General features: G+C 40.3%; 1 protein-coding gene across 3 annotated transcripts in view; it reads left to right on the forward strand.

The window, feature by feature from the left end:
- The first annotated feature begins 554 nt into the window (after window positions 1-554).
- SRBD1 (S1 RNA binding domain 1) overlaps window positions 555-26,928 on the forward strand; it is a 228,280-nt gene continuing 201,906 nt past the window's right edge. For 2 of the 3 annotated variants that reach the window (XM_043918107.1, XM_043918108.1), the window contains exons 1-5: window positions 555-623; window positions 2,909-2,988; window positions 3,775-3,949; window positions 17,472-17,852; window positions 26,405-26,571. In XM_043918107.1, the coding sequence (XP_043774042.1) occupies window positions 573-623; window positions 2,909-2,988; window positions 3,775-3,949; window positions 17,472-17,852; window positions 26,405-26,571 (854 nt within the window). In that variant the 5' untranslated portion in view covers window positions 555-572. Of the gene's footprint in view, window positions 853-2,908; window positions 2,989-3,774; window positions 3,950-17,471; window positions 17,853-26,404; window positions 26,572-26,928 lie in introns of all 3 variants that reach the window. The other variant, XM_043918109.1, reaches the window with a different exon arrangement.

Below are 26,928 nucleotides of genomic sequence, written 5' to 3' on the forward strand. Positions count from 1 at the left end.
CTCACATCCTTACATGACTACTGGAAAAACAATGGCTTTGACTTGACGACCCTTTGTTGGCAAAGACGGACCTTTGAGGACTTATCAGAAGAGGGAAAATTTTGATAAGCCCCTAAGCCTAAAGCACACCCTTATCTCGGGGTTTAAGAAACACCCTTTGGAACGTTAATTACCGATATTTAACGTTCATGTTAGAAAGACTGAAGCTTGACTGATTTTCATTTTTCCATTGCAAATTACAAATAATGAAATAAACAGAAACATTATTAAAAAAATTTAAAAGAGGAGAGAAGAAAATAAAAACAAAGCGGATTAGGAGAAGGAAAAATAAGAAAAACAGGGAGGTGGGTCGGCCTTTGCAAACACCTTGGGGCCCACCTCCGACCGGTCCGGGTAAATGGAGCTCCGCCCCCAGTCCTGGAAAGCGTCCCACCCCAGAGCTTCTAGGAGATCCTCGTTCTAGCCCCGCCTCCATTCAGCGTGGCTCCACCCCACTCTGGGAGATGAGCGAGTCCGGGAGGGAGCCAGGCGGGACTTCCGGTGTTTGAAAAACTTCCGGCGGGAACCGGAAGATGTTGTCTAGCACACAGAATCACGGACCTTCTGACACGCCGGGCGGGAAGGTGAGCCGAACGTCCGCCTTCGCGGGCTTCCTGTGGGCTCGCTGGAGCCAGGTGCCCCGGCTCTAATATTTTTGGGACTGTTAAAAAAGTTCTGAGCCCTCACTGGGGGAATAACATCCGTTTTTAAAGTGAGGAGTTTCATTACATATTACTGTCTGCAGTATCCCACACCCTACCCCCTCGGAAAACCCCTCTTAGTTGCTGCGTGTCACCTGGCGCGTTTTTTCAGGTAAATTGCAGCACCTAGTACATAAGCGCAGTTGTGGGAAAGCCCGGGTAGACCTAGACTGTTTTCATACCTCAAGTGAACGGAGGTGGGAGAGAGCGCCCTTTTCACTATCAGATCATGTCCCGGGCAGAATCCGCTGCATCCTCAGCTCTGTGCCTGGGGGCACACTGATCTGGTTGAGTTGTTTGTGGGGAGCTTAGTATCTTTAGCTTTTTATTGTTGGGCGGGTCAGATTCACAAGGAAGAGTCTTTACTTGCTCCTCCCTAGATGGTAGGAATCTGCCTGGCAGCTTTTTTGGGAGCACAGTGGGAGAAGGGGACCGGGAATCTCTGTATGGTTCCCCTGCCCACAGCTGTACTTAGTATCCCCTAATTTAGAGACTCTGTTTTACCTTCTCAGGAGAAGAAACCTCCAGACTCTTTCCTGGGGCGTTTGTTAATTTCATGAAGCAGAGTAGAGCTTGTAGAGACATTCCTTTGCCTCAGACAGCATACTGTCTTTACCCTTAGTTCTGAGGTATCAGATACTGTGTCCTGTGCTTTTTTTGGAGGATATTGCAGAGAAAATTGGTTTGGTTCTGAAATGCTCCCACTGCTGACTTGGGGGTTTAATTTTTACATAGTAAAATCTGCTGATCTTTTAGGCTTTTGGAATTTTGAGTCATGCCTAGAAAAAGCTTTATTCTCCCACCTCCACTCAAAGTTATGAAAATGGTCTTCTTTACTCTTTGTAGTACTGTAGTTTTTTTTTGTTTTTTTTTTTAATTTGGTACGTTTACATCATCAGTGTGGAGTGTATTTTTAGTTCATGGTGTGGAAGCAAGAATTAAACACTTGTTTTCCTGCAGAGGATAGCTGGTTGTCGTAATACCACTTATTGAATAATTCATTTCTGTCCTGGTTTGAAATGCCACCGTATCATACGCTGACTTCCTCTGTTTCTGTGTTATTGTGGTACAATGCATTCAACACAGAAATCACAAGTTATCCATTCCTTTGTAATCAGTATCAAGGAACACTTGTTTAAGGAATGATGGCCTTGAGAAACATAAAATTCCAAAAAGGGGGTGAAGGAGAAGATGGAAGAATTTTCTGTCTACTTCTTTTTGTTCTCCTGGTTCCCTCTGGGTGCTTTCCTATCCAGTATTTCTGCATCCACTGGACTGAGTTGAGGGATAGCTGCCAGGAGGACTTGTTCCCTTTTTTGTGACAATCCCTTTGGTATTTCTGGGAGGTGTTCCTTCTCCCAGCAGAAATTAGAACAGAGGCATTATAATGTAGGCTTGGTTTAGGAACTTGTTGAAAGGTTTACAAGCATATTAGAGTCCAATGTAGTTTTTAGGTTTGACATAACATTCTTTAGGTAGAATTTATCAGCTAAAGCAAATTTGTGGATTGTATGACATCTCTGGCTATTTGACTTTTTATTTTCTTTTTTTTAATTTAGAGCTGGGCTTTTGAATTTGGGGAATACTTTTTAGTGGCGTTTGTGATTTGTTATCCTACTTAAGTATTGTGATATTTTATAATAAGGGACTAGATTATCTTGTTTTAAGAACAACCTGGCTGCTTAGTCAATCAGCATCATGTAATTGACTGTCAGCTTTGTAGATCGGCATCAACTGTACTCTTAAGAAGATAAAGAAGAGGGAAGACATTTCTTGTCTTTGAGATATAGTTTAATAAAGTACTTTATTATTTGCTGTCTGATAGATTATCAGTAATACTTCGAGTATATGCTAGCCTATAATTCTGAAAAAAAATTAAGAGTTCTCACCCTATAGGACTTACGTTTTTCCAAAGATGGCCCACACTCACCAGGCTTTTGAAGTTATTGGAAGGCTATTAGCTGCCTTTATAATTGGCAGCCATAGAAGGGAAAACAAGTGTTCAGGCTTGTGAATGATGGTCATATTTTCCCTCCTATGGCATTTTCTAGCAGAAGAGCTATTGGAGTGTTAGTTTTCAATGGCATGTCATTTTGTAGACAAATTAAGTTATCAGTCATTCAAGTGATTTAAATCATGGTGGTTTCATGTTTTATTTCTTCTTTCAGATGTCATCATTGCCAAGAAGAGCAAAAGCAAAGGTCCAGACTGTGATATCCAAAGATGAATTCTCTTCCTTCTCTGAGTTGTAAGCATACTTGCTTTATATGGCGTGGGAGAATGATTTTAGGGATATGCATTCTGTCATTTACTAACTTCAGAAGTTATTTTTTTTGAAGAAGGCTTTGTCTTTTTCATTCATTCACGCAACAAATATCTATTGAACTCACTGTATTCATTGAACAGAGCTGTGTTCCAGGCTCTGTTTAGGTGTTAGTGATAAACTGTTGAACAAGGAGAAAGTGATCAACTAAGTATATAATATATTTACACTAGAATATACAATCCATAAGAGTATGGGAGTTTTTTATGTTGCTTTAGAGCACAGTTTCTCAACTTCAGCACTATTGACCAGATAATTCTTTGATATGAGAACTGTCTTTGTAGGACCTTTAGCAGCATCCCTGGTCTCTACCCGTTGGTTATATTCCCCCTCCCCCACCTAAGTAGGGACAATCAAAAATGTCTTTAGATATTGTTTAAAAATGAATAACCTCACCATGACTGTGGTGTGATATGACCCATTTACTATTTACTACTTAAGGTAATAAATGATTTCCTATGTTTTGAGTATATGGTTGTGTATATTGGTTGGGTAAGAGGAAAATGAAGGGAGACCAGTGATTTACAGTGTATTGGAGGGTATTTCTGGTCAAATTTCTTGTTTCAGTTCATAGTCTGTATTCACATCACTACATTTTATTTTAAACACCTACCTTATTCTTTTTTTTTCAAGAAGCATATGTCTCTTTTTCAGAAACCTTTAGCACTTGGCTTCCATTTCCTGAAAATTTTTCTGTCGTTTTACTCCTAGATCATCTGCCTCTGAAGATGATAAGGAGGACAGTGCATGGGAACCCCAAAAGAAAGTACCCAGAAGCCGTAAGCCACCTGTTTCCAAGGTATCCAAACCAAAGAGAGTACCACGAGTGAAGAACACACTGCAGATCAGTGATGGCTCAGAAGACATGGCTGTCAAGGAGGAGCTGGTAGGTACTTTAGCTGGATAGAGGGAACCCTGCAGTGTCTTCTTAATTAGTGATGCTACTTTCTCCTTATGTGGACTAGGAAAAACCAGGTAAATGGCAGAAACTGCGGATCAATGGTGTCTTCTGCCAGGGGTCTTAATAGTATTTACCATCATATCTATCACGTTGGAGGAAGAAGAATATTTATCACCTGGCACATATGTTTGTCTTGCCATAAGCAAACACTGTATCTGCACCAATCTGAATTAAAAGACACCAACAACAATAAATTACAGGCTCTGTTGCAGTACCAAAAGAATTATGCGTTTCTAAAATCATTCCCTATGGTATCCCTTAAAATAACAGCTTCCCTAGTTCAATTAAAAGAATAACTCTTTTTAATATGCAGTGGATGCCTGACTTCCGAGGGACTCATTTATTGTGTATAGAGGGGACATTACATTGCATCTTACATTACATTACATTACATTGCAGTGCCCTTGAATCAGGCTTTTGAATCGATCTTTTCTCCTATCAGCCAGTACCTCTGTTTCTGCATCTTTACAGACAACTTTTCACTAACACACTTTTAGTGGGTAGGTGAGTAGGTTTTACGTATAGCTAAGAAACCACAATCACAGAAAACTAACCAATCTGATCACATGGACCACTGCCTTGTTTAACTCAATGAAACTATGAGCCATGCTGTGTAGGGCCACCTGAGACAGATGGGTCATGGTGGAGAGTTCTGACAAAACGTGATCCACTAGAGAAGGGAATGGCAAAGCACTTCAGTATTCTTGCCTTGAGAACCCCCATGAACAGAATGAAAAGGTGAAAAGACAGGACACTGAAAGGTGAACTCCCCTGGTCGGTAGGTGCCCAATATACTACTGGAGATTGATGGAGAACTAACTCCAGAAAGAATGAAGAGACAGAGCCAAAGCAAAAACAACACCTAGTTGTGAATGTGACAGGTGATGGAAGTAAAGTCCAGTGCTATAAAGAGCAACATTGCATGGAAACCTGGAATGTTAGGTCCATGAATCAAGGCAAATTGGAAGTAGTCAAACAGGAGATGGCAAGAGTGATTTTCGACATTTTAGGAATCAGGGAACTAAAATGGACTGGAATGGGTGAATTTAACTCAGATGACCATGATATCTACTACGGTGGGCAAGAATCCCTTAGAAGAAATGGAGTAGCCATCATAGTCAACAAAAGACTCTGAAATTCAGTACTTTGATACAGTCTCAAAAATGACAGAATGGTCTCTGTCCGTTTCCAAGACAAACTATTCAGTATCACAGTAATCCAAGTCTATACCCTGACCAATAATGCTGAAGAAGTTAAAGTTGAACAGTTCTGTGAAAGCCTACAAGACCTTCGAGAACTAAAGCCCAAAAAAGATGTCCTTTTTGTTACAGGGGACTGGAATGCAAAAGTAGGAAGTCGAGAAACACCTGGAGTAACAGGCAAATTTAGCTTTGGAGTACACAGTGAAGCAGGGCAAAGGCTAACAGAGTGTTGCCAAGAGAACGCACTGGTCATAGCAAACACCCTCTTCCAACAACACAAGACTGTACACATGGGCATCACCAGATGGTCAATACCGAAGTCAGATTGATTATGTTCTTAGCAGCCAAAGATGGAGATGCTTCTATACATTCAGCAAAAACAAGACCAGGAGCTGACTGTGGCTCAGATCATAAGCTCCTTATTGCCAAATTCAGACTTAAATTGAAGGGAAAACCACTAGACCATTCAGGTCTGACCTAAATCAAATCCCTTACGAGTATACAATGGAAGTGACAAATAGATTCAAGGGATTAGATCTGATAGACAGAGTTCCTGAAGAACTATGGATGGAGGTTTGTGACATTGTATAGGAGGCAGTGATTAAGATCATCCCCAAGAAAAAGAAATGGAAAAAGGCAAAATGGTTGTCTGATCAGGCCTTACAAACAGCTATGTAAAGAAGAGAAGTGAAAGGCAAAGGAGAAAAGGAAAGATATACCCATTTGAATGCAGAATTTTAAAGAATAGCAAAGAGAGATAAGAAAGCCTTCCTCAGTGATCAATGCTAAGAAATAGAGGAAAACAATAGAATGGGAAAGATGAGATCTCTTCAGGAAAATTAGAGGATACCAAGGGTACTTTTCATGCATAGATGGGCACAATAAAGGACAGAAATGGTATGGACCTAACAGAAGCAGAAGATATTAATAAGAGATGGCAAGAATACACAGAAGAACTATATGAAAAAGATCTTCATGACCCAGATAATCACGATGGTGTGATCACTCACCTAGAGCCAGACATCCTGGAATGCGAAATCAAGTGGGCCTTAGGAAGCATCACTACAAACAACCCTAGTGGAGGTGATGAAATTCCAGTTGAGCTATTTCAAATCCTGAAAGATGATGCTGTGAAAGTGCTGCACTCAATATGCCAGCAAATTTGGAAAACTCAGCAGTGGCCACAACTGAAAAAGGTCAGTCTTCATTCCAATCCCAAAGAAAGGCAGTGCCAAAGAATGCTTGAACTACTGCACAATTGCACTCATCTCACACGCTAGTAAAGTAATGCTCAAAATTCTCCAAGCCAGGTGTCAACAGTATGTGAACTGTGAACTTCCGATTTTCAGGCTGGATTTAGAAAATGCAGAGGAACCAGAGATCAAATTGTCAACATCCGTTGGATCAACAAAAAAGCAAGAGAGTTCCAGAAAAACATCTATTTCTTCTTTATTGACTATGCCAAAACCTTTGACTGTGTGGATCACAGTAAACTGTGGAAAATTCTGAGAGATGAGAATACCAGACCACCTGACCCACCTCCTGAGAAATCTGTATGCAGGTCAGGAGGCATCAGTTAGAACTGGACATGGAACAACAGACTGGTTCCAAATAGGAAAAGGAGTACGTCAAGGCTGCATATCGTCACCCTGCTTATTTAACTTATATGCAGAGTACATCATGAGAAATGCTGGACTGGATGAAGCACACGTTGGAATCAAGATTGCTGGGAGAAATATCTATAATCTCAGATATGCAGATGACACCACCCACATTATGGCAGAAAGCAAAGAAGAACTAAAGAGCCTCTTGATGAAAGTGAAAGAGGAGAGTGAAAAAGTTGGCTTAAAACTCAGTATTTAGAAAACCAAGATCATGGCATCTGGTCCCATCACTTCATGGCAAATAGATGGGGAAGCAGTGGAAACAGTGACAGACTTTATTTTGGGGGGCTCCAAAATCACTGCAGATGGTGACTGCAGCCATGAAATTAAAAGACATTTGCTCCTTGGAAGAAAAGTTGTGACCAACCCAGACAGCTTATTAAAAAGTAGAGACATTACTTTTCCAACAAAGGTCCATCTTGTCAAAGCTATGGTTTTTCCAGTAGTCATGTATGGATGTGAGAGTTGGACTATAAAGAAAGCTGAGCGCTGAAGAATTGATGCTTTTGAACTGTGGTGTTGGAGAAGACTCTTGAGAGTCCCTTGGACTGCAAGGAGATCCAACCAGTCCATCCTAAAGGAAATCAGCCCTAAATATTCATTGGAAGGGCTGATGCTGAAGCTGAAACTTTAGTACTTTGGCCATCTAATGTGAAGATCTGACTCTCTTGAAAATACCCTAATGCCGGGAAAGATTGAAGGCAGGAGGAGAAGAGTAAGACAAAGGATGAGATGGTTGGATGGCATCCCTGACTCAATAGACATGTGTTTGAGTCAACTCCAGGTGGAGGCCTGGCGTGTTGCAGTCCATGGGGTCGCAAAGAGTCGGATCCGACTGAGCAACTGAACTGAATTGAACTGAAGAAAGCATTGACTTGTTAGCAGAGTTTGGAGGTTTTTTATTAAGGGTGGCATAGATGCACTTAACAGAGAAGGTGATGGCAGCCCACTCCAGTACTCTTGCCTGGACAATCCCATGGATGGAGGAGCCTGGTAGACTGCAGTCCATGGGGTCGCTACAAGTTGGACACGACTGAGCGACTTCACTTTCACTTTTCACTTTCACGCATTGGAGAAGGAAATGGCAACCCACTCCAGTGTTCTTGCCTGGAGAATCCCAGGGATGGGGGAGCCTGGTAGGCTGCTGTCTATTGGGTCGCACAGAGTCGGACGTGTCTGAAGCAACTTAGCAGCAGCAGCAGCAGTAGCTGCTGCACTTAAAAGTAGCCTGACTGTCTAATTAGGAAGTATATCTTAGTTGCGTGGTTCTTTGTTTTGGGGTCACTAACCCTTTGAGAATTTGATTATAGTTATGAACTTTCTCTTCAGGAACACGTGCGCATGCCCATCCTCTGAAGTTTTAAAGTTTAAGAGCGTACAACTTAAGAACCCTTGTCATGGTGACTTCTTGATCCTTTCCATTATGCTTGATGTATGTATATTTTTTTTAAAGGGAAAGAGATAATTCACATGGGAACCCTCTCAAGAGATATTGAGCTAGTTTTCTATCTCAGTCAAAACACATGGAGCATTTCAGAAGATTTCATTTCATTGGTTTTTCATCTTGCCTTGGTGTAACCACCACTGAACAAAATAATTGAAAACCCTATTTTCGGTGGAGCTAGAATTGGTAGTCTCTTAATAATTTCAAAATGTGTTGCTAGCAAGCATCATAGACAAAATCCATCATTATTCAGTCTCTTCCTCTCCATATTGCTATAATTTGCCAGTCCACTGGTCATTACTCTTCATTTGAAGAATTTAGCTCCAACTTCATATCTTCCTTTCTGCCATCTTCTGTAATTTCTCTCAGTGGTTTCCCCTCTACTTGATGAGCGTTTTAATACCCTGTGTTCCTGGTTCTTTAACCTCCACACCTCCAGTGACTTTTTCTTCTCTGCCTTCACTCCCCCTCTCATGATCTCAACCTGAATCTTGTCATGACATGAAGCTGTGCTACCTCTGACATTTCTATTGTGTCTATCTCACTTTTGTACTGTCAGCTCACTGTTTTCCTGTCTTACCACCCTACTTGCTCAGATGCTATTACTACAACAATTTTGCCATTTCTTCACAACTTCTTAGCAGTTCTCGGCCTCAGTTCAGTTCAGTCAGTTCAGTTGCTCAGTTGTGTCCGACTCTTTGCGACCCCGTGAATCGCAGCACACCAGGTCTCCCTGTCTATCACCAACTCCCAGAGTCTACACAAACCCATGCCCATCGAGTCAGTGATGCCATCCAGCCATCTCATCCTCTGTTGTCCCCTTCTCCCCCTGCCCCCGATCCCTCCCAGCATCAGGGTCTTTTCCAATGAATCAGTTCTTCTCATGAGGTGGCCAAAGTACTGGAGTTTCAGCTTCAGCATCAGTCCTTCCAATGAACACCCAGGACTGATCTCCTTTAGGATGGACTGGTTGGATCTCCTTGCAGTCCAAGGGACTCTCAAGAGTCTTCTCCAGCACCACAGTTCAAAAGCATCAATTTTTTGGTGCTCAGCTTTCTTCACAGTCCAACTCTCACATCCATACATGACCACTGGAAAAACCATAGCCTTGACCAGACAGACCTTTGTTAGCAAAGTAATGTCTCTGCTTTTTAATATGCTATCTAGGTTGGTCATAACTTTCCTTCCAAGGAGTAAGTGTCTTTTAATTTCATGGCTGCAGTCACCATCTGCAGTGATTTTGGAGCCCCCCAAAATAAAGTCTGACACTGTTTCCACTGTCTCCGCATCTATTTCCCAGGAGGTGATGGGACCAGATGCCATGATCTTAGTTTTCTGAATGTTGAGCTTGAAGCCAACTTTTTCACTCTCCTCTTTCACTTTCATCAAGAGGCTTTTTAGTTCCTTTTCACTTTCTGCCGTAAGGGTGGTGTCATCTGCATATTTGAGGTTACTGATCTTTCTCCCGGCAATCTTAATTCCAGCTTGTGCTTTATCCAGCCCAGCCTTTCTCATGATGTACTCTGCATGTAAATTAAATAATCAGGGTGACAATATGCAGCCTTGACGTACTCCTTTTCCTATTTGGAACCAATCTGTTGTTCCATGTCCAGTTCTAACTGTTGCTTTTTGACCTGCATACAGGTTTCTCAAGAGGCAGGTCAGGTGGTCTGGTATTCCCATCTCCTTCGGAATTTTCCACAGTTTATTGTGATCCACACAGTCGAAGGCTTTAGCGTAGTCAATAAAGCAGAAATAGGTGTTTTTCTGGAACTCTCTTGCTTTTTCGATGATCCAGCGGATATTGGCAATTTGATCTTTGGTTCCTCTGTCTTTTCTAAAACCAGCTTGAACATCTGGAAGTTCATGGTTCACGTATTGCTGAAGCCTGGCTTGGAGAATTTTGAGCATTACTTTACTAGCGTGTGAGATGAGTGCAATTGTGTGGTAGTTTGAGCATTCTTTGGGATTGCCTTTCTTAGGGACTGGAATGAAAATTGATCTTTTCCAGTCCTGTGGCCACTGCTGAGTTTTCCAAATTTGCTGGCATATGGAGTGCAGCACTTTCACAGCATCATCTTTCAGGATTTGAAATAGCTCAACTGGAATTCCATCACATCCACTAGCGTTGTTCGTAGTGATGCTTCCTAAGGCCCACTTGACTTCACATTCCAGGATGTCTGGCTCTAGGTGAGTGATCACAGCTAGATCACACCATTGTGATTATCTGGGTCATGAAGATCTTTTTTGTACATTTCTTCTGTGTATTCTTGCCACCTCTTCTTAAAATCTTCAGCTTCTGTTAGGTCCATACCATTTCTGTCCTTTATTGTGCCCATCTTTGCATGAAATGTTCCCTTGGTATCTCTAAATTTCTTGAAGAGATCTCTAGTCTTTCCCATTCTGTTGTTTTCCTCTATTTCTTTGCATTGATCACTGAGGAAGGCTTTCTTATCTCTCCTGACTATTCTTTGGAACTCCGCATTCAAATGGGAATATCTTTCCTTTTCTCCTTTGCTTTTCTCTTCTCTTCGTTTCACAGCTCTTTTTAAGGCCTCCTCGGACAACCATTTTGCCTGTTTGCATTTCTTTTCCATGGGGGTGGTCTTGATCTCTGTCTCCTGTACAATGTCGTGAACCTCCGTCCATAGTTCATCAGGCTCTCTGTCTGTCAGATCTAGTTCCTTAAATCTATTTCTCACTTCTACTGTATAGTCATAAGGGATTTGACTTAGGTCATACCTGAATGGTCTAGTGGTTTTCCCCACTTTCTTCAATTTAAGTCTGAATTTGGCAATAAGGAGTTCATGATCTGAGCCACAGTCAGCTCCCGGTCTTGTTTTTGCTTACTGTATAGAGCTTCTCCATCTTTGGCTGCAAAGATGTCTAATTAGTCTGATTTCGGTGTTGACCATCTGGTGATGTCCATGTATAGAGTCTTCTCTTGTGTTGTTGGAAGAGGGTGTTTGCTATGACCAGTGCGTTCTCTTGGCAAAACTCTATTAGCCTTTGCCCTGCTTCATTCCGTACTCCAAGGCCAAATTTGCCTGTTATTCTAGGTGTTTCTTGACTTCCTACTTTTGCATTCCAGTCCCCTATAATGAAAAGGACATCTTTTTTGGGTGTTCTAAAAGGTCTTGTAGGTCTTCATAGAACCGTTCAAGTTCAGCTTCTTCAGTGTTAACTGGTTGGGGCATAGGCTTGGATTACCGTGAATTTGAATGGTTTGCCTTGGAAACGAACAGAGATCATCCTGTCATTTTTGAGATTGCATCCAAGTACTGCATTTCGGACTCTTTTGTTGACTATGATGGCTACTCCATTTCTTCTAAGGAATTCTCAGCCTAGGGAGCTTTAAAAAAATGTCAATGCTTAGACCCCTTTCCTGAAGAATTCTGGACGTAAGCTTGGTACCAGTGGTATTACTTTTTTAAAGCTTGTCATGGGATTGTTATGTATAGTCAGAGTTGAGATCCACTACCTAAATCCTTTGACTCTAGAGCTCTGTCATAGTGCATCAGCCCATTCTTTTCCTACCTAATCTAGCCTAGATTACATAATCACTTTTTATTGAATAGGAAATAGTAAGACTATTTGCCCTTCTTTTATTTGACCCTACATGGCTGACTTAAACCAAGGCAATAGGTGAGCCATAGCTTCTCCTGCCTGCACTGAGCAGAAAACAGCTTTACCAATGACTTGATTTGTTTTACATTAGATTTATAACCGATTTGTTTTATATTAGATTCATAACCTCAGACCCTTGATTTGTATCAGAAATACCTGGTAGAGTTACTATTTTTTTCCAGCAAGTTTGATTTTTGACTTTTTTCTCTTTTCTTAAAACTTTCTCAGTTCCTTTCCCTTCTCTCACTCAGCTGATGCCGTTGCCTTTTATTTATTTGAGAATATGTGATATTTGTCATTTTCCCATGACCCAGCTGAGACCAATTGAATCATAATGACCAGTAAAATAATGATCTGCTCACATTTGTTTTCACCTTCTATCCTGTTGCCATGGAGGAAGTGTCATTCCTCCTGCCAGGGATGGGTTTGCCTCGTGGGCTTATGATCTCATCCACTCTTGTGCAGGGTCTCTATTCCCTCTGTCATCTCCTCTCTTTTCTCTTGTCAGGTTTTCCTCCTCAGTCACTTCTGAGTATAAAAATGGTCTTTTACATCTAGTTTTAAAGAAGCCTTCCCTGACTCCATATTCCTTTCCAGTTAGCTGTCAAGCTCACACAGTACAACATAAGGTGGTCAAAGGCCAAGGCCTACTGACTGATTCAGCTGGTAAAGATAATGAATCACTTTTTTGATTTAGACAGTTTATTACTTTCAGAGACAGTATAAAGAAGAATGGTCAGATTCTTCCTGGAGTTTTGGGTTTAGTCATAGGCTACCTAATTACCATTTGAAGTGTTAAGAGTGATTAAAAAACCCATAAAAGTGAAAGAAAATGTACAGTGATTATTCAGTCTGTCAAAGATTCAGGTTAAATATAAGGAGGAAAAATATTTTCATGGTTTGTTAAGATTGAGTATGTCACTGGGGAAGGCTGTAGAATCTTAGAAGCTTTAAAAATGGAGCAATATTGCCATATAGTTTTGATCTGTATTTTGATCTAGACATGCTTGGATTCACCTTTTCTCAAAATTTTTGGTCATTGGACTTCTTTACACTCTTAGAACTTACTAAGGACCCCAAGGGACTTTTGCTTATGTGATTTATATCTGTAAATATATACCATATTAGAAATTAAAAATGAGAAAATAATTGATTAATTAAAAAATATTATTAAACCTATTTCATGTTAATGCAAATAACATGTTTCAATGAAAAGTAGGTATATATTTTCAAAACAACCAAAAATGAGTGGAAAGAATGATGTTGTTTTACATTTTTGCAATTATCTTTAATGTCTGATGTATAGAAGATAGAAGATAATTTAAATAAAAAAGAAATCCCAGCCTCTACACAGGTATGTATTTGGAAAAGTAAGTGATGTTGTAATAGCCTTTTTAGATAATTGTGGATGTTTGATACTATATACAAACTCAGTAAGTGGTACTTTCTAAAAGGTTTCTTTGTGGAACCTGTAACGACCCTGTATTCTATTACATTGAAATCTGTTGGTCTGTGTTATTTGAATGGATCTTTTACCCATGCATGATCTTGTAACATTATGCGTTGGTCATTAGGCAAACGATGAGGCTTCCCTGGTGGCTCAGTGGTAAAGAATCTGCCTGCCAGTGCAGGAGATGCGGGTTCAGTGCCTGCATTGGGAAGATCCTGTGGAGAAGGAAATAGCAACCCACTGCAGCATTTTTGCCTGGGAAATCTCATGGACAGAGGAGCCTGGCAGGCTACAGTCCATGGGGTCACAAAGAGTTGGATATGACTTAGCGACTAAACAATAACATTTGGAAAAATACTGGTTCACAGACTTACTATGAGACAACCACTGCACGTCAGTATGCATTGGCCTGCAGCAGAAGTCCTGATGTGAACACTTGTGCTTTACGTACATTTCAGTGCAGAGCACAAATACAAAAAAAGGTGTGTGTTCAGGGATTGAAGTTTTAAAAATTAGTAACTTACACTGGTTCATTCTTAAGTGCCACTGACAGTTGTTTTATTGCAAGTGTGTGACAGTGAGGGGAACAGTGATTATTAGTACAGCTTGGTGCACGGTCTTGGTTTTTGCTACCGTTGCTCTTGTACCATTAGTGAAATGTCAGGTGCCTTCACATTATTATTATTTTTTTTTTTTTGTGGTGTGCTGATTTTATTTTATTTTTTTGCATTTTCTCTTTTTTTTCCTTTTTTTAAAATTTTTATAGTTGGAGGCTAATTACTTTACAATATTGTAGTGGTTTTTGCCATACATTGACATGAATCAGCCATGGATTTACATGTATTCCCCATCCCGATCCCCCCTCCCACCTCCCTCTCTACCCAGTCCCTCTGAGTCTTCCCAGTGCACCAGCCCCGAGCACTTGTCTCATGCATCCAACCTGGGCTGGTGATCTGTTTCACCCTAGATAATATACATGTTTCGATGCTGTTCTCTCTAAACATCCCACCCTCGCCTTCTCCCACAGAGTCTAAAAGTCTGTTCTGTCCATCTGTGTCTCTTTTTCTGTTTTGCATATAGGGTTATCGTTACCATCTTTTTAAATTCCATATATATGCGTTAGTATACTGTATGGGTTTTTATCTTTCTGACTTACTTCACTCTGTATAATGGGCTCCGGTTTCATCCATCTCATTAGAACTGATTCAAATGTATTCTTTTTAATGGCTGAGTAATATTCCATGGTGTACATGTACCACAGCTTTCTTATCCATTCGTCTGCTGGTGGGCATCTAGGTTGCTTCCATGTCCTGGCTATTATAAACAGTGCTGTGATGAACATCGGGGTGCGCATGTCTCTTTCAAATCTGGTTTCCTTGGTGTGTATGCCCAGGAGTGGGATTGCTGGGTCACATGGCAGTTCTATTTCCAGTTTTTTAAGGAATCTCCACACTGTTCTCCATAGTGGCTGTACTAGTTTGCATTCCCACCAACAGTTTAAGAGGGTTGCCTTTTCTCCACACCCTCTCCAGCATTTATTGCTTGTAGACTTTTGGATAGCAGCCATCCTGACTGTGCCTTGACATTATTATGAAAATAGTTGTAAACCTGCAGATCTCTTGAAAGGGTCTCGTGTCTGTGAGCAACACTGATAAACATTAGATAAAATTTACTTGAAGATTCTAGTACTTGAAGATAATGTTAAGTATCTGATTTATGATTGTTGGTTTTTCTCTTATTTTGAACTCCCCAGCTTTAAGTCATTTTCCTTTTTCTTTATTTCTTCAGCTACTTCCTTTTCTCTCTCCTGGGAATTGGTCTGGGTGTAGTAGCCATGATAATGATGGTGGTATCAGCAGATATTTGATTACTTATCATTAGCTAGGCAATATGCTCAACACTCCACTTGTATGATTTTGCTTAATCTTCACAACCTGTTGAATCAGGTGCTGTAATTATCTTGGTTTTATAGACGAGAAAGCCAAGGAAAGAGATGTTAAGTGACTTGCTCATGGACCACAGATAGTAAGTCATAGAACTGGGTTTCTAAGTCAGGAACATGAATTTTTTCAGCATCTCAGGAACCATTCTATCTCGGATGTTTTTATACCAGCCGTGCTCGTAAGAGTGTACAAGACCAGTGAAAGTCCCTCAGTCGTGTCCGACTCTTTGTGACCCCATTGACTATACAGTCCGTGGAATTCTCCAGGCCAGAACACTGGAGTGGGTAGCCTTTCCCTTCTCCAGCAGATCTTCCCAATCCAGGAATCAGACTGGGGTCTTCTTCATTACAGGTGGCTTCTTTACCAACTGAGCTATCAAGGAAGCCTGTATAAGACCAGAGTGCTGGTTTAATAATGCATAGTTTTGATATAACCATCACAAGGAGTTAAATTCCTGTGACTAGCACTGTCTCATAGGACAGGTTGAAGTAAGTAGAGAATTAAATAATAATCAGAAATTTACTTAATGAGCATGGGCTCAGATTAGGAGAATTAGATAAATTTTTTGGGTTTATTGAATACCTAATGTGGTCAAGGTACTCAGCTAGTCACACTAAGAACTGGATGTTTTAACTGCATAAATCTAAGGTAGTCTGATGTATCCATCTCACAAGACGCCATTCTTACTATTGGGACCAAATTAATCAAAATCTGTTTTCTGACTTTTTCTCTTCTTTGTGCATTACTTAGAATGCTGATCATACTTGCTTTTTACAGATTTCCTTTTTCTGTTCCTCTGGGGCTGAGAACTCTCGTATGATTGACATATTCCTTCTTTAGCTATGTCAGTTAATTTGATCAGGTTATTATCAGCTCTTATGGACTTTGGGGGAAATTCTATTTTTGTACCTCTGTTCTTACCCATTTTGTTCCAGTTACAAATGCAATACTGAGAGGGCTATTGAATGAATATAATTTCCAGGTTAGGTGGTGATGGGTGGGTGTTAGGATGAGGGCATGGTTTGTAGTTTCTAGTATTTTCAGTAGTCAGTGATTCTGGGAAAAAATATCTGCTAGGAGAGGAAAGTGAATATTTACTGACATTTAATTCGGGAGCAGTTCTTTTGTTCGAGTTTGTGCCATCTGGTTCACTCAGGTAACTGAAAACAGGCTAGCTTGTGAAATTGAAAATTCCATTGGGCAGGGTCTGTATTTTATTTCCCACTCTAGTGTCAAAACAAGTGCTGGATGTCATTGCTTCATTCCTGAGCTGTCTCCCGGCAGGTGGGTGGTCCAGAGAATAACCCCTGGACAGCTGTGTGTACCTCACTGCAGACTCCTATGAAAAAAAAAATGCCTGATACTACCCTGCTGTCCTGCCATGTTTTCTTTCAGCAAAGCGGGTGGCAGGTGTAGCCTGTTGAACTTTGTGAGCCTGTGTTGCTCTTCTCTCATAAAGGGTTGACTTTTTATTGCAGATTTTAAATCTTGTTTTTTTCTGCCAGGTGTATACCTTTCCTTTACTCATTAAAAAAAATTAAACCTTTTATTTCTAGATAATTGTAATTTCACATGCAGTTGTAAAAAATAATACAGAAAGATATTATGTACCCTTTATCCAATTTCCCCCTATGGTAACATCTTGAAAAACTATAGTTAAATATCACAACCAAGATATTGACATTGATAAAATCCCAGTGATCTCACTTAGATTTCTCCAGTTTTATTTGTATTCATTTGTATGCATTATGTGTATATGTGTGTTTAGTTCTATGCAGTATTACCCTATGTTTAGGTCTCTGTATCCACCACACAGAACAATTCCATCACCACAAGGATCATAGCTACACCCACCTCCCTCCCAACTTCCACCCCCACCTCTGACCCCCCCAAGTAACCATTAGTTTTTCCAGGAATATTATATAAATACAGCTGTACAGTATGTAACTTTTTGAGATAGTCTTTTTCTCTCCACCCAACAATTTCCTTGAGATTCTTTCAAATTACTGTGTATGTGAATAATTTGTGCCTTTTCATTGCTAAATAATATTCCAGGGCCATTGGTTTTTTTAATCTTTTAATTCTCGTGTGTTCTCTTTCTCTTTGTGGTTTGCTAGAATAACTCTATCGCTATTGCTGATGTTAATTTAGAAGACAAAAACAAATTGGAGACTGGGCAGACTCTGAAAACAGCAAAGACAAAACGGAAAAATTCAGCTCAGTCACCTTCAGCTCGGAGGACTAAAAAGCTGAAAACTGGTGAAGAAGCCAACAAAGCCAGCAGCTTAGAGAGCAGCAATAATAGCATAGAGATGCCGTCCACTAGCGCCATGTGGGAAGGTGGGTGCAAGGAAGAGGAGAACAAAGACGACTTTACATGTGGTCAGTCCCCTTTGAAGAAAGTGAAGACGGAAACGTGTCCTCAGGGGCAGCCTGTCAGGTTTCCAGCAAATACCAGTAATATTGAGGATGTGGAAATGAACTGGGACATAGTACAGGTATGCACAGCCTTATTCTGTCACTTCAGTTTGATTCTTTTTGACTGGGATGGGGTGAGGGAAGGTCTGGGAGTTCCCTTGTCACTTTTGCCAGTGGTTCCTGTAGGCTTTGGCTCTTGGGTACGTTGTTTGGTATTATAGCTTATTGTCATTAATTCTTCAGTTAAAAGCTGTGACCTCAGGAAAGTAGATTTCTTTCCATGGTGTTCTAGTGAACATGTATTCTATAGACAGATCACCTCAACAGATTGGGCCCTCCTAAGTTCCTTGGTAAGTTTTTGCTTTGTACTTGGACTGTAATTCCCCATAAAAGCAGTGCAGGTGATTAAGTCATTGACTGTTAGTACGTCTACTTAACTCTTAGTGTAATGTTGTAATACACTATGAACCAGGCCTAGTAACTTCTTAAAGGAAATTTCCATCCGAATTCCAACTTGGGCTCCCATAATTATATTTCTTACTACAGGAGAGATCATATTTCTTTGTTTCTTTGACTAGCTTTGAGGATGGTAGAGAAGACCTGAGGAGTGACTCATTAAACAGTGATTCTCAATGTTTTGTCCACCCCCACACACTCTGTGAACATTTCAGACTTAATCATAGCAGTACCCCTCAGGGTGGATAGGGATCACCTCCCTCCTTATTGTCTGACCCATGGTGATTCTGACAAGTGCTCCTTCCTCTGGTGGGAAATGCTGCTCTGGAGCCCAGTGCCTCTGCTGGGAAATACCACTTCTCAGTCTGGAATCGTCTGTGTGTTACCTTCTCTTCAGAGGAACTCCTTTTTACCCATGCTGCCTTTTCTATTACCTACTAGTTGAACATTGCCAGTAACGTTTAATTATGATTTTTCTTCTCTGTGACTCATTGAGGAGTAGAATGTTGCCTTATAGCTTTCGTCTCATTCCTGAACAGTCCAAAATTGAGAAACGGCATAATTAGGCTCCTTTCTATGCCTTCTTTTTCTTTTTTTCACTTAGGCCTACAAGGAAATGTTTTAAAAAGACATTTAAAACAGCCTCCATCAGGTTTACCCTGAAGGCTTTCTTAACATGCAGATCCCTTGGTTCCAGCCCAGACCTACAGGGGCAGGTGGGTGAGTCCCACTTCCCTTCTCTTCTCCTTAACTTTTCAGCCTATCTCTGCTGTTGACATAGATCTACCTCTACTGGTTGACCCTGAGTAGGAAGGAGGGGGAAGGTTTCAAAGCGCAGGAAGTCTCTTGAACTATGGAAATAAGTTTTGCAAAATGAAGTCAAGGGTTAGTTATTCTATGAAACTCTGCTTCACACCCATATCTCATAATCTGTGTAAAAGAAATGAAAATAACCCTACTTATGACGGTTGTTTACAAGTAATAGAATCCTGCTTCTAATGAGCTTAAGCAGAAAAGAGGATGCAGGGGCCTTTCGAAGAATGCAAGGGACAAAGTGTGATCAAGTCTCCTAAGGCCTTGAACCAGAAATTGGAAAACTGAGGACTTGAAGAAGCCATTTTCTTGATTTTCTCTATTTCAGAGATTTCATGATCACCCATTTTCACCCCCTGTCTGTTTGAGTTGTTGTTTTCTCTTGGTAGATCAGATTTCCCTGCTTCTTTACGAAAGGTGGGAGATGACAGCCCCACAATTCATTTACCATTAGTTTTAGCTAGTGAGGAGGGAAAAGTGTACAGTGAGAACAGGTCCCCAACTGCCAAAGGGTGAGTGGTGGAAGAAGAGCAGCCAGGGGTAAAAGTTTCATCTGTATATCTGTAGCAGGAATGTCCATGTGATGTTTGACTATCAACTGGAAGCCGGCTTTCAGGTCTAGAACTATTTTATGGCCTTTGACCATATTATCTGAGTGGTATGAATGTGCTTGTCTTTCCTTTCAATTCTAAACATTTTTTCTCCTTATATTAATAGTGATTTTTGGCAGCTCAAACACGCCTGTTCTCAGAATATGCCACTCCTTTGCATGTGAGTTGGGAGAAGTGGTTGCCTCAGCTGCGACCTTCGCTGAGCATCCTGAGGACCACTAGTAAGCTCAGCATTTTCTAGATGGGTTTAGGAAAATTGCCTGGGGAACTTTAGGTGTGACTTAACTTGTTTGGGTTTTTAAAAGATAACCAGTACAGTCATCCTTGTCTAACCTTGAATCACTTTTAAATCTTGTCATATGTGTGGACTTCCTGTCCTATACTATTTTCCATAAGCAGGAGAGAGAATCATTTTATCTGCCAAACATGGTTGAAAATAGTGGCAGGTGTTAAAGGGAAACGGGCTGAGCAGAGTGAGAATTAGTAATGTCAAGTCAATCAGCAAGACAATCGGGAAGGCTTTGAACATTTGAGTGAGACTCAATGAAATGCTTGTGGTATACATATTAACTGCCACAAAATGAAATGTATGCCCAAGTTCTTTGGGGAAGTTCTGACAAGTACCTCATTAGTAAGGAATGGTTGATGGAAATTAACTGTATAGGAATTATTCAGTCTTGAACATGAGAGAAATGTTATTTATATTTCCTTCATTTTAAGGACCATGGACCCTGCTCATCATGACATCTTGATCCTCTTAACTTTTTCCTTTCAAGGTGGTTTTTTTTTTTTTTTTCCAACTCTTCAGTTCAGTTCAGTTCAGTCAACTCTAAAGTTCCATAGCTTTTTCAGGAGCATCACTATCTTGTTTGGGGAGGGACTTTACCTAGAAATACACTTTGTATCTATTTCCTAATCAGGTTCTGGTATCACCAGACTCCTCTGGGAGAAACAACTTACTTCATCGCTTTTCTGCAAACTGCAAATGTGTGGTTGCCTTAAGAAACTAGTTCTTGTTAAAGTATATTACATCATTAAGCAAATATATTGTGAATGCCATAACCTTTATAAGAATTTGAAGACATGACTAGCTACAAGCAGTTTTTGAGAAAATTAAATGCTCTTAAGTGGTGATTGCTATTATGTAGTCTATTTTGAGGGAGGTGGGAGTAGAGGAGCCATATGCAATATATTAGTAATGTTTGCTAAATTAGGGAAGAAGAGTGAGCAAAACCTGTTTATTAGTCATTTTCCCCATTCTGCAAGAGATGATGTGGAAATATGTAGGTGAAGAAGACCACAGGGTGACAGAATAGGGGAAAGAAGTGGGACAGGAAGGAGACGACTGTCTAGGTAACTTTCTCACAGCACTTTTACACTTAAGCATGTGTCACTCGTTAGGAGGAATTAAGTAAAAACAATTGGATAGACCCTTGCTTTTTTATAATTTAGCTGGAGGTATTTATTATGGGCCTTAAAACAAACTTTCTGAAATATATATGGAGAAAATTGTACTAAAGTATACACCTCATGAGTGTTCAAAAATGGAACCATGTAACAAGCTTCCAGATCAAGAAACAGAACATTACCAGCAGCCTAGAATCTCTTTATACCCCTTCTCAATCCGGTGTCCACTTTCCTAAAACCACTCTTCTGACTTCTAACATCATACATAATTTTTCCTTTTGCAGTCTTTAGGGAACTTATTTGTGTGGCAAGATAAGTGATGTAATAAAGTGAATAGGTTAGGGTGAAGAGAACAGCAGTAATAGCATTTCAGAAGGGAGGTGTCCAGTTGCTGGTTTGATTTTTGAAAGAATAAAAAATTCTTTCTCTCAGTGCTAGTCATTAAGTGTTGTTTAATTTAGATATAAGTTCTTTTAAACTGCAGATGCTGCCTGGATTATTAAAGCAATAGTTTAGTTGTTGATACCCAGAGGTTTTCTTTTCTTAACTGAGAAGCTGGGAATATAGCCCTGGAGGAGTAACTTCTCAGGCCCCTTGGAGAGAAGGCCGTCTTGTTCGGGGTTTTGGACACCAGAGGGCAGTATGACAGCACCACGGCTCCTCTGCAGTGGGATTCAGGAGAAGTGAGACAACGTGATGAATCTGTACTTTTGCCTGAAGAATAGCATCTTGCTTTGCCCACAAATCAAATTTTTGAGGTAAAATAGCATGTGGGACTTTTGGCCATTTACTTGGACTTCTTTGAACATCAGTTTTTATGTCTGTAAAATGGGAATCAGTTCAGTTCAGTTGCCCAGTTGTGTCTTGACTCTTTGCGACCCCATGGACTGCAGCACGCCAGGCTTCCTTGTCCACCAGCTTCTGGAGCTTGCTCAAACTCATGTCTGTTGACTTGGTGATATAAATGGGAATAGTAATCATATTTATCTCACATAGTTTAAATGAGTTAATATTGAATATGTAAAAGTTTGTAGAACATAACACCTATACAGGTGTTAGCTTAAAATGGTAGTCACCAAAAGTGCCTCTCTACTTAAGTCTTAAAAAAATATTGAGACTGCTTTCCTTTTTTCCTTTTTCCTTTACTCTCATTCCTATCCACTAGTTAACTATAAAAATTAAGTAAAAGGTGTTAACAGTTTAAAAATAAAAACTATCATAGTTCCCTGCCTTACCCCAACCAGTCTGAAAATTTTACCTTTACTTTTAACTCTTACTCATTTGTTGTTTGCTTCATTTTTCTAAGACACAGATTGCTGGGCCCTACCTCAGAGATTCTGATTCATCTGATCTGGGATGAGGCTCAAGAATTTGCACTTCTAACAGAGTTTCCTGATGATGTTTATGCTGCTGGTTTAGAAAGCTCATGCGGAACACTGCCTCTGGTCCCCAGATCTCAGTGACTTACAGAATGTCAAGGGAATTTCCAGGAGGGTTGACTCAATAGCTGAAATTGATCAGTCAGGCAGGAGGAGAAGGGGACGACAGAGGATGAGATGGTTGGGTGACATCACCGACTCAATGGACATGAGTTTGAGTAAACTCCAGAAGTTGGCGACGGACAGGGAGGCCTGCCGTGCTGTGGTTCATGGGGTCGCAAAGAGTCGGATACGACTGAGTGAACTGAACTGAACTGGATGGTTTGATATTGAATATAGGATAAAGTTCACACTTGTTTGAATTCACCATTTAGCCCCTTCTACTTTTCCATGTCTCACTCATCTCAGTACCCCTTGAACATTGTAGCATTACTGAGGATAGAAATTAAAAAATGTGTGGTGGTTTCTCATCAGTGCCTTTGATATGCTATTCTTGGTCCCTAGAATTCCTGCCCCAGTTTGGCGGCCTGGAGATACATTCATTCCTTTGTTGCTTTTCCATTTCTGCAGAGGTAGATGCTTCTTCCTTCCACATGCTCTCAAACAGTCTGTATGTTTCTGTCAGAGTACACATCACTTTGTAGTTTAACTGTCTGCTTGTCTGTCTGTCTTCTTGTTTAGAAGTTTCTTGGCAAGAGGGACTTGTTTTTTTACATTTTATTACTGAATTGGTATGGTTATTGGCTTATAATATGAGCTAAAATAAATGACTAAATTAAGACAGAAGAAATTGGATGATTTGGAAGCCCCAAAGTTGTGACTGCTTATATTAAGTTTTGTTCTCCTTAATTTCAAGAAGCAGATTTGCATAAGCAGCGACATATGCTCCCTTAATACACATGACACTTCTGGATTTGTTAGGACCTAGTACTATCCAGATGCGGGTCTGGCTAGTTTAGGTTAGTGAGAACCCATGGATCCTAACAATCCCCCAGTTCCAAAGTAATGATTGTTTTTGTCATATTCATGGCTTATGTCTGTATTTCAGAACTTGGCCTTTCGAGGGCAAACTGAAATGCTACCCCTATAGCATTGATTACACCAGAGACATCTGTTTCTTCTCTGAAAACATTACACCACTTATTTCCTGGTGTATTCTGTTTTATTTGTACTTATGTACATTAACATTTTATCTTCCCTTCTAGATTGTTTATTCCTGAAATTTGGGACCAAGCTTGGGAAGGAATTTTAAAGCTATGCTACAGTGATTTGACTTTTACTAGTAGTTAGATAAAAGTCAGTGGAGCTTATGTTCAAAAGAAAAAAAAGAGGAGAAAATTAAGGGACTTATATATGTATTTTAGAAACATAATCAGTAGTAGTGCAGGGAGGTTGGGTGGAAGACATATAGAGAACGAAAAAACTGCTCTGTGGTTTGGATAAAAGAAGATAATAGCAGAAAGGGAGCTTGAAGGGAAAGAACAGACATTTTAGAAGTTCAGTTTGCTTCCTTGATAACATTAGATGAACTAGATAGGGAGTACACAGCGATACTGAGGACATTGTTAGAATGCTTTTCGTTGCAGTGAGAGAAAACACATCTCAAACTAGCTTAAGCAATGAAGAAGACACATTGAAAGTTCAGTGAGTTCACTGCAACAGTCTGTCCATGATTCTCCTAGCATTACCAGCCAGCTTCAGTATTGTACTGGTACAAACTGTGTTTTTCCAGAGGAAGACACGTATATAGGTCCAGCATTCTAGGCCAGATCTTGAGCTGCATGTGGACTAGACTCATCTCTGGCTACACTCTGGCCGGTGTGACTCTAAACCAGCTGGCTGATGAGCACAGTGCTGTGCGGGTGGAGCTGAGGTCAAGTGTGCTAAGGTCACAAAGCCGCTACGTGATGGGGAGGTGGTGCTGAGGGAGATAACCACAGCATCCCGGAAAGCTTCTGTGGTATACAGTGATATGAGCTGGAATAGGAGACAAGGTACAAGGATCAAAGAGAGAATACTGATATATCTGACTTTGTAGGGGTCAGGGATGATATCAAGCAAAAGGAGCATTTCCGAATGATGGAGCAGCCACATGAAGGCCTCTGAAGAGGAAAATAGCTGGGCTTGTTCCAAGAACTGAACATTGGTCTAGGAGCAGCCCACTGGGGCTGGCTTCTAATGAGGGGAAGACTGGGTAAGATGAGGCTGGAGAGGAGGCCAGTATTTTTTTGGGTTATGGTAGGGACTTTGGAATCTTCAGTGCTATGGGAATCACTGAAAGGTTTTGACTAATCAGGTAACATGATCCATCATGTATTTTGGAAAGGTAACTTTTACTGTTTTGTGGAGATTGGCATCGATGGGGTTGGAGTGGGTACAAGGAGAGTGTGTGCTGTGCTCAGCTACTCAGTCGTGCCCAGCTCTTTGCGACTCCATGGACTGTAGCCCGCCAGGCTTCTCTGTCCATGGAATTTTCCAGGCAAGAATACTGGAGCAGGTTGTCATTTCCTACTCCAGGGGATCTTTCCGACCCAGGGATCAAACCCATGTCTCTTGCATCTGCATTGGCAGGTGGATTATTTAGCACTGTGCTACCTAGGAAGCCTGGAAGGAGAACAGTAAAAGACAATCTGGGCTGTGGGGAAGAAATGAAGAGTAATACTTTTGTGAATGCAGTTTGAGGTGCCTAATAGGTTTTCAAGAGAATACATCAGGTAACTTACTTAAAATGAGTCCAGAGCTCATGCAAAAGAGAGCAAGGGCTGGAGATATGAAGCTGACTTTCTCACCAGAGAGATGGTATTAATTCATCAGAATGCATAAGATGTAGGCCTAAGGATTTCAGGTACACAGAGGAATGAAAGTATCCTCGATAGTCTCTGGAGTTCAGCCATTTATTTCATCTGTTGTTTCGAAATGTAGTCTGTTTTATATATTGCCTTGATTTTGTCGGCCAGTTGATAATGACAATTCTTTAATAAGTTTTGAATTTTTCTTTAATTTTTGGCATATCTCGAGCAGTAGGATTGAAATAATAGTAAAACTTATGCCTTTCATGCTTTATTTTAACAATCTGCTTAGGTTTTGAGAACAGTGACTGAAATTGCATTTTATTTTTTCTGTTCTCCAGGCTGACTTCTCTGAACTTTTCTGCTTACATGTACCTTTTGCTGAGACCTATAGACTTTTAAAAAAATAATTATTTTGAATATGTGGTAAATGGGAATCATAGAAAATGCCAAAGACACAGAAGGATCTTCCTGCCCTAGCTCTAAGTCAACCAATTACCTTTCCCCCAAATAAGCTGTGTTCCAAGTTCTTGTAATTCATTCCATATCAGTTCATACAAGAGTAAGTTACATGGTGTTCTTCTCCAAGGGTGTATAATTTATTCACCAGTTCCCCACTGTAGACTGGTTTTTGCTGACTTCTACCATTCTAGAAAAAGTTCTTCAAAAAATATCACTGTAAATAAGTATCATTTTCCAGAAGTATGAATATGTCAGAACAAAATTCCCAGGAGTGTAATTGCTGGATCATAGAGTTTATTCATTATAAATTTTGATAAATACTGCCGATTGTTCTTCCTCCAGAGGTTATAGCATTATACTTTCTCATTAGCAATAATTGAAAGTGCCTTTTCCCATCATTTATGCCAACACAACGAGTTACCAACTTTTTAATCTTTGATGCCAATCTGAAAGGTTAAAAATGCATACCTCATTGAGCCCTGTAGAATCTGGATGATACAAAGTGGTTTTTATTGGGTTTTATTGAATTAGTGAAATGTCTATTATGTGATTATCAATATATATTCTATATTTCATGCAATTTTCTTTTTTTAAAACCACAGCAGTTACTTTCTAAGTGACTGGAAAACATTTCATATTCTATTTTAAACCATATGTTATAATACAGATGTGTAATTTTCAGGGTTTTAAATCACTAGATGTGCTTAATTTGCAGGTTTTATCTGAGAGAACTGATGTTGAGCTTTGGGTTTGTGCCAATATTATTCGTCTCTTTAATGATGATAACACAATTCCCTTCATTATACGTTATCGAAAAGAGCTTATTAATAATCTTGATGCTGATTCCTTGAGAGAAGTTCAACAAACTCTAGAGGAGCTACGGTAAGAAACCTGGGAAGGGATGAGCTTTGTGTAAGGGGAAAGAGGGTATGTGAGCCAATGAGGGGAAACAGTGAGAAAGAGAATGATAGCATGTCTTAACAGTTCCAATATTTTGTTTTCTTGAGTTATTGTGATCTGAGTATAGTCAGTCCCCCACCAAGAGAGGAAGCCAGCTTCCTGTTCCTTATTGAGGCACTCAGAGCCCCGCTGCTCGTGTGTTCCTGCATAGCTTGGGCAGGAATCTGCAGAAGGTGGTTTGCATTATTAATGTGAGTTTGAATGTCATCTTCTCTCACCGAAGTGATTTTGCATAATGGCAAAATGAGAATTACCAGCAGGAAACTCAGGAAAATACAG

The sequence above is a fragment of the Cervus elaphus genome, chromosome 11, assembly GCF_910594005.1.
Source record: "Cervus elaphus chromosome 11, mCerEla1.1, whole genome shotgun sequence".
In the NCBI taxonomy this organism is placed as follows: Eukaryota; Metazoa; Chordata; class Mammalia; order Artiodactyla; family Cervidae; genus Cervus; species Cervus elaphus.